Source organism: Patiria miniata, unplaced genomic scaffold (genome assembly GCF_015706575.1).
Source record: "Patiria miniata isolate m_02_andy unplaced genomic scaffold, ASM1570657v1 HiC_scaffold_26, whole genome shotgun sequence".
Classification (NCBI taxonomy): domain Eukaryota; kingdom Metazoa; phylum Echinodermata; class Asteroidea; order Valvatida; family Asterinidae; genus Patiria; species Patiria miniata.
Window position 1 is genome coordinate 503324 of NW_024037065.1, and position 8992 is coordinate 512315.

Genomic DNA, 8992 nt, shown 5'->3' on the forward strand with positions numbered 1-8992 from the left:
ATGATGACTACCAAAAAAGCTCTTTAATGCCAGGCACGTTGTGCTTTAACACATGCCAAATTTAATGGTGCTTTAAAAAAAAAACCCACATGTACATGTACCTGTACATGTGTCGGTTTAGCAGGAATTTGGTGCACTGTAGATGTGTACAATATCAAATCGTTAGCAATTTCCATTTCTTCGCAAAATGTCTTTAAAGTTGCTCTCAAAAATTGAAATTTGTAGCTCTGCTTTTTTATTACCAAATACTCACATACTAGAAAACGTGATTAAAAACACTCTTGCCAGGGGGTCACAGAGTTTTTGCTTTGTCGAAATCAAGACATTTGAAAAAAAAATTGTGCACTTGGCTGCATCTCATTATGTGGGAGCTTCAGCAGAGTTTCAGCAAAATGTGGGACATGCAAAAATTACAACTTTTTCCTGAAATTTGTTGATTTGACATAGATTGGTGCGTTTGTCTTTTTTCAGAAATTTGAAACCATGGAGTTGGCCATTGCTGTGTAAGCTATGGGCTCCGTGCACCGACAAAGAGGGCGCCCCTTTACCTAGCAACGACGTCCCATGGGCGGGACATTTCACTGGTTGACGCGCACTGATCCTTGTGTGTGACGCACGTACACCAGGGGATTTGTACTATGTACATGCAGTGGCCGCGCTTTGCGGCAAATTTTGCAGTCAGGCCAGATGGCGTCGGTCGGTTACCCCCAAATGTACTCTCTTTGCCGGTGAGGGGTACTTGTGAACGGAGCGGATAGCCATGAATCTAACAACGTTAAAATGGAGTTGACATGCTTCAAGTGCAACAGACGTATCCGTGTGAATGAAGGCACGAAAGAACTGGCCGTACATTTACGCTGGGTGCATGGAATCTGGGGCTCTACGGAGGAAAGACTCATATGTTGTCAAAATGGTTGTATGAAGACTTTTACCCTAATGAATTCCTTCTTGAGGCATATTAGATTATTTCACATGTTTGCACCTATTATTAAAAACCCCAATGGTCAGGAAATTCAAAATCATGAGCTGGAGAATGATGAACACAATGCAGGTTCAGACTCTGAACCCGAAGAAGAAGATCAAGATGCAGATGACCCAGAGCAGGCCGATATCGAATACTTTAATAATTTTGATGAAGATTTAGTAAAGCAAGTTGCTGCCTTACTGATTGTGAAACTAAGATCTTCTGCATCAGTGACTTTTTCAACAAGAGACAAGGTTATCAATGGAACCAAGGTGATTTTTAGTAATACTCTTCAGGCACTCAGACAACATACATTGTCTGTAATGCAGAATCATGGGATTGATCCAAATGCTGATGATGTGCAGGAGTTGTTTGGAAAGTTTTCTTCTTTAGAAAATCCATTTTCTGGCCTAGAGACACCACATCAACAGATGAACTATATGCTGGATAGATTATTGTTAGTGCCACCAGTTGAAACAGCTTTGGGAACTAGGATTGATCAGGCTGTTGATCGAAAAACCGGTCAGACAATACAAAAACTTGTAACGGAAACATTCCAGTACATTCCTGTGTTGGAAGTACTAAAACTTGTCTTGAATGAACAGGTAAGGCAACTTGTTGACAGTGAAAAAAAGTCCCCTCAAGGATACTTCATCGGATATCAGGATGGGTACTCTGCTGGTCAGCATGGATTTTTGATTGATCATCCAAAAGCACTTAGATTCCAGCTGTATTACGATGACGTGGAAGTCGTTAACCCCCTTGGTAGTAAAACAGGAATACACAAACTTGGCCTGTTTTATTATTCAATTCAAAATCTCCCACACCACTACAATTCTTCAATGAACAGTATATTTCTATTGGTTGTATGTTACTCAGCTGACTTGAAAAAATATGGATTCGCACCAATTTTTGAAACCGTTCATTGAGGAAATGAAGCAGTTAGAAAGCGATACTGGTGTACAGCTTCATGTCAATGGTAACATATTGAATGTCCATGGTGCCTTGGTTTCGTTCAGTGCAGACTCACTAGCAGCACATGAGTTATTGGGTTTCATGAGCTCAGCAAACATGCTTTGCAGATTATGTAAAGCGACACGTGATGATATTCAAGTTAATTTCCTGGAGGACGAGTTTGAACCACGAATGATAGAAGATCACGATGCTGCTGCTGAAGTTGCCTCCAGAAGACGACAGGGAGATCCTGCGACTGGTCTAAGAAATAACTGCCCTTTGAATACCTTGCGATGCTTTCACTGCACTACAAACTACAATTTGGACGTCATGCTTGACTTGTTGGAAGGAGTATGCCCGTATGAAGTGAAATTGGTACTCAACCATTTAATCTTCATTGATCAGATCATATCATTCAACGAGTTGAATCAGCGATTAAAGGCCTTCCAATACGGATTCTGTGACAAGAAAAATAAGCCATCTCTCTTGCAACGTAATCGTCTGCTGAATCTAGAGGATCACAAACTGGGGCTAAAGGCAGCACAAATGTGGTGTTTGATCCGTATGCTTCCTCTCATCATTGGTGATCGTGTTCCTCATGGCAATGCCTGCTATGAAGTGCTACTCCTCCTGCTTCAGTGCATGGATATTATATATGCACCTGTTATTCATGTATCCCAAACTGTCTACCTGAAGCATTTGATTCATGACCATCATTCACACTTCAAGCGGACATTCCCTTATGAGAGGATGATTAACAAGCACCATCATATGGTACATTATCCGACCTGCATTAGAATGTCTGGGCCTTTGGTAACCATGCAGTGTTTAAAGTATGAACTAAAACATGGTTTCGGTAAGAGAATGGCTTCTGTCAACTGTAACTTCAAAAATATCTGCAAATCTGTGGCCTGCAAGCATCAAGTGTTGCAATGTGCTCAGTGGTCATGTGGCAAAGATGGGTTAAGGATGGACTATGAATGCCGTGGTGGTGGTGTGGTTCAAATTTCATCTCTGTGTAACCGGGGAGAGTGGAATTTAGTTTGTTAAAATGGGACACTCTCCTTATGTCCGAGTGGTTCCACTAAAAAATAATTTGGGAAGAGCGAACTTTCTGTAGTCTCACAAATACGAAATGGTTTTATTTATAATACAAATAGAGACAATATATACAAATTATTAGATATTTACACAAGAATTATATTAGAAACTTGGTTGGGTATATAAAAACGACAGTCAAAAGGGGAATGGCTAATGAAGTAGCTCCAAGGATATTAATCACTTGGGAAGATCTACGTTCATGCCTACTCCGTGTCCGATGTGAAAATCGAAGTAGAAGCAGCAAAAAATAGATGAAACTATTCTACTGCAGTATAGGGAGCCTCTCTCAAAATTTCAATAAAAGTGGAGAGTGTAAGCGCTCGTAATAGATGGTCTGCTCGCAACAAGATGTTGGATCGAAATCAACAATATTCCGCAGCAGGCCCTACAAGAAAAATATACCGAAACGCCCGGAATGTCAACTATTCCTCTTAAACAAAGCGCGGTGGAATGCAAAACTTGCACGCTCGCTACGCCCATCGCATAGTTAAGCAAAATTCTAGGCGGCGCGCGCTGTTAAAAAAAAGTTTAGTTGGCCGCGAGAGGGCGCTTGTCAAAAAGCATGATCGCAATGGCTGCTCACATGTAAATCTACACAAACACGAAGTTACAAAAGTTTGGTATGAAATAATGCTGGAGTAAGGAACCAGTCGGGGAAAAGTAAGTACTGCAACCCGACCTGGTTACACTCACCCCCTAATTTTAAAGAAAAAAGAATTTTTTAGAAGTGAAATTCAAAGTTATCAGAGAAATAGGCAAAGTCGAATTGCAAAGGAAAAGTGAGTGACCATCACAGTGCACTGCAATCATATGTACATGTACTCTTCGACCACATGATGATAATAAAAATGAAGGAAACTAGATCTTGTAGAATCAGGAGTCCATCCTTAGTCTGTCACTAAGGCAGAGTTTATCTCATATATAGACAAATAGAACTCTCCAAGAAGGTTATTTCCTTAATAATTGCAAAAATTTGCAAAATATAGGCAAATAAATGCCAAGAATAGAAAATACCATGACGAAGCGTATTAGACGTATATATCCAATCCAGGATGTCCCTGGCCTGAGTTTATCTCGTTGGACCGTCTTAGTAACCTCGTATGGATTCAATAGAAGTGATCAACAAGAGACATGAAAGAATGAAGAAAAGAACAAGAATGGCAGCAAGGTCATAAAGGTAAGATTATTTTCTAATGGTGATGTTTTCAGAGTAGAAAAATCATGATTGCAGTAATGACACATTTGTTTTAGTTGTGTCTAATTATGGGAATTGGAAATAATGAGACAAGATTTCAAGACTGAGTAAAAGATCACAAGTGTGTTCTTAAATACAGATGAAAAGATTAAAGATACAGAAAGGCAATCACAGTAGGATAAGTGGTGATCAAATCATGTCATAAAAATACTTTTTTTTTTTTTTTTAAACAAATTATATACATATATTATTCAGAACATCACTATCCATCAGTATAGTTCTGAAAAGTCTGCAGCCAACCATAGAGTCTAGCTATATGCTCGATCAGCCACCGAAAATAGAGTTTGCACCCGATAAGTAAGGTGACAGATGGAACAATCCACAGCAGATGGAAATAGCCGAATGTCTGTCCAATATTCAGGCCTATCAACATGACTATGGCACTGACCAGCAACATAATTATTTGTCTGTCGCTAGTGAGCAGCAGATGTTGTTGTTGGAGGACAGAACGAGGTAGCCTGTGGACGTTGCTATGTTTCCCTCTGGTGGATCGAGTGGAACGTCGTATGGTTGGCTGTTGAGGAGGAGGAGGCTGTGCATCTTGCTGTTGGGGAGGAGCAGTATCTTCATCTTCCTCAGGTAAGAACACTTCAACTTCATATTCAGTGTCTGATGATGAAGTGCTAGAATGTGAAGGTGTTTCCTCTTGAGAAGGAGGACTAGGAAAAGATGGAGAAGTAGCTAGCTCACCCAAAGGGGTAGAAACAAGTTTAAGTTCAGAAGAATTCACAGTTTTCTGCCCACCAGAGCCATCCGCTAATTCGATGGTGTACACAAAGGAATCCTCTGAATGGTGACGGATAACTTTGTAGATGTCAGGAAAGTAGTGATCTTGGATTTTACTTCTACCTTTGTGGTGTTTACGAAGATAGACAAGATCGCCTACTCTAAACCTGTTGGGATTCGTTCTACGGTCAAAATGCTTCTTGCTCTTCCCTAACTCATGTTGTGTTCTTCTTTGTGCCAGGTGATATGCCTCCTTTAACCGGGATTGATGTAGAGCAACCCAGTCATTGGTGATGTCTTCAGGTAGGTCTCTGTTAAGTAGGAGATCTACTGGCAGCAAAGGCTCTCGGCCAAACATAAGATAGAAAGGGGAGAAACCTGTAGATGAATGCTCAGTAGCATTATAAGCAAAGAGAAGTTCTGGTAGGTGTTTTGGCCAGGCTTGTTTCTGCTTTGCAGACAAAGTGCGAAGAAGATTATGCATAGTGCGGTTAAATCTTTCACACTGTGCATTGCCCTGGGGATGATAGGGAGTAGTTCTGGACTTGGTGACGTTGTACAGCTTGCACAGATTTGCAATGAGTTCTCCCTCAAATTGGCGTCCTTGGTCAGAGTGAATCCGATGCGGGACTCCATACTTGAAAAACCACTCTTTTACTAGAGCATTCGCTGTAGTTTTGGCTGTCTGATCCTTGGTAGGGACTGCCAAAGTGAATTTGCTGAAAACATCAGTGATGACAAGGACATTCTCAGTTCTATCAGACGCCTGCTCCAATAAAGTAAAATCTATAGCTATTGTCTCCAGTGGTCTAGAGGCAACTAAATGACCAAGAGGGTTTCTCACCGATGGTGAGGGTAACTTAGCTACAGAACAACGTTCACACTCCCGAATCCACTTCTTTATGTCCCTATACATGAATGGCCAAAAACAACGTCGACGAACTAGAGACATCGTCCTCTCTTCACCTTGATGACCAAAGTCGTTGTGCAGGCTAGTCAAGATTTTAGATCTTAAGCTAGATGGAAGAACCACTTGGTGTAACTCACCAAGGACAGGATCTTGAACTTCCCTGCAGAGGACACCATTGTCAAGTTTCAGACGTTTAGCTTGGCTAAACAAAACCTTGACTGCCGACGATTCATGCTTTCTCGATGATTTATCTAAGTTGTCTGAACAGTGAAACTGCAAAAACCTGTGAATGTCAGGATCATCCTGCTGTAATTTGGCTAATTCAGATGCAGACAGAGATGGAAAAGAAGCTATAGTGGAACAAACATCTGCTTGGACTCGCGCTGGACAAAGTTCACCAACAGTGTGGAATATCTTCACTTGCAAAGTTGCAGGCAAAGAAGTTGAAGAGGCATTGAACTTGCTTTCCTCTGCTATTACTTCAGAGACACTGCCTTGATCACTCTCTATGTGATGTTGACGAGAAAGGCCATCTGCATTGGAGTTGACACGACCAGGGCGATATATGATGTTGAAATTGTAAGCTGCCAGAGTGGCAACCCACCGTTGCTCCGTAGCACCAAGTTTCGATGTATTGAGATGGCTTAACGGGTTATTATCCGTCCTGACGGTGAAAACTGAACCATAGAGGTAATCTTTAAACTTCTCTGTGATAGCCCACTTCAGTCCTAATAATTCTAACTTGCGAGAGCTGTAATTTTCCATGTTCCTCTCATTTTCTCGCAGGCAACGACTGGCAAAGGCAACCACCTTCTCCTCTCCTCCCTGAACTTGAGACAAGACAGCCCCTAAGCCGGAAAGACTCGCATCTACATCCAGTATAAAAGGCAAGTCAAAATCAGCAAATGTCAGGATAGGAGGTTCTACAAACTTGGATTTTAGTTCCTCAAAGGCAGTCTGACAAGCTTCTGACCACTGTTTCCGAAACACCTTTGGAGTACAATGTTGAGTCATACCAACCAAAGCATGGAGCGGTCTAGCTATCCGGGCAAAGTCTTTGATATAGCGCCGGTAATAGCTTGCAAAGCCTAAAAAGGAACGAAGCTGCTTGGTCGTACGAGGCACAGGCCATTCTACGATCGCCTTCGTCTTGTCAGAGTTGGTAGAAATGCCATCTTCAGACAGAGTATGACCCAGATAGTTGATCTGCTTGCAGAAAAGATGACACTTAGAGGGTTTAAGCTTCAGGTTGTGTTCTTTTAACCTGCAGAAAACAGTGTCAAGATATCGCAAGTGCTCATCGAAGGTCTTGGAGAAGATGCACACATCGTCCAGGTAAACAAAAATGAGTTGATATATGAGATCACCCATGCATCTCTGCATCAACCTTTGAAATGTTGCAGGTGCACCACAAAGACCAAAAGGCATCCGGGTGTATTCATACAAGCCCATAGGTGTGATAAAGGCTGTCTTCTCCCGATCAGACTCTCGAACCCGCACTTGATGGTATCCGCTGGCCAAGTCTAATGACGAAAAGAATTTCGCACCAACAGGAGCGTCGATGAGTTCGTCGATGCGAGGGAGAGGAAATGCATCCTTCTTGGTGACAGCATTAAGGCGCCGGTAGTCAACGCACATGCGGAGGCTACCATCCTTCTTTCTGACGAGAACTATGGGTGAGGCATATGGACTGTGACTCTCCTGGATGATGTTGTGGGTGAGTAGCATCTGTATATGTTTCTTGACTTCCTCGTACTGATTGGGGGGTATTCTTCTGTAGGTTTGTGAAACTGGTTGAGAATTGGTGGTTTCAATGTGATGCTCCACAGTGTCGGTATCACCCAAGTCAAAGTCATGACTAGCAAAGACATCTCTGTGTTTCTCTAGCAGATCTTTGATTCTGTTCTGTTGTTCTAAGGTGCCTTCAAAGCCGGAGATGTCTACTGGAACTGAAGGAGAGGCAACAGGGACTTCTGCTTTATTGACTCTAATCTCTTCAGAGGATACTTCAAAGTCAACTTTCAATACATCATCCACCACACGATCAACTGCTCGGAGGACACCTACTCGGGTTCTACGACGCAAGGTAAAACCTGAGCTAGAAATGTTGTCAATCCTGACTGGAACAGTCCTGCCAGCCTTGACCAGAGAAGATGCCACAAGGATACCAACTGGAAAGTGATCACTGTTACGGAGTGGCTCAACAACCGCTGTTTGAAAGGACACATGTTGAGGAGCTGAACACATGACAGTAACAGAAGTGTTAGCAGGAATGTAGACAGACTGATTGGAAGATCGCACAAAAGACACAACATCTTGCTCTCTGGCCTGAGCATCTATCTGAAGACAGAGAACAGACTGCAAAAAGTGTAGAGGAGATGTTGTGGCTAAGCTGGCATCACCCAAAGCGCTAACCAACGGAGCTAAAACATTCATCCCAAGGAGACCTGGAACTAGTTGTTTCTCCTTCTTGATGTCAACATCAACTGGATCGCGGACGACTAGAAAACCCATCTGAGGCAAAATGATCCCATCACAATTCAGGTCTAACTCCAAATACCCAACATATGGTATCTCCAAGCCATTGGCAGCTGTGATCCGCAAACAGGGGCCGTAAGACCTTAACTCGGTACCTTTTGGTTTCAGATGGTTCAGGAAAAACTCTTCAGTTACAGTAGAAACCATTGAGCCTGTGTCAAGGAGACACTTTGTCTCAACAGTCCCTAGTCTAAGAGTGAGTGTGGGACAACTACCAACAACATTAGAGGTGGAAGGACGCGCCTCAGCAAAACAAGAACTACAAAAAGGGTCCGTAGTTTCCCTCTCTTCGAAGGGACCCTGGTCCGAGAGAGGAGTTAGTTTCCCTGACTTGGAGGGGATTTCGTTGCTTTCCTCAACTCTTCAATCGTACCATGTGCTTCTTTGAGTTGTCGCTTGAAGCACCTCTCTGCTGTGTGTCCTGCCTTGCTACAAAATGTACAAGTTACCTTCGTCTGCTGTCGGCCAGTGGAGTTATTGGGCTTGGCTTGGGCTAATTGCTGGACAAGGGTAGTCAATTCATCCAGTTGTTTCTGCTGATGAT

At 42.6% G+C, this 8992-nt stretch overlaps 1 protein-coding gene across 1 annotated transcript; it reads left to right on the forward strand.

Annotated features, from left to right (window-relative positions):
* The first annotated feature begins 743 nt into the window (after positions 1-743).
* Positions 744-1893, forward strand: LOC119734000. The gene has a single exon (XM_038207381.1). It carries the CDS (start codon positions 781-783, stop codon positions 1891-1893), a length of 1113 nt encoding a protein of 370 aa, XP_038063309.1. The 5' UTR covers positions 744-780.
* Positions 1894-8992: the final 7099 nt, after the last annotated feature.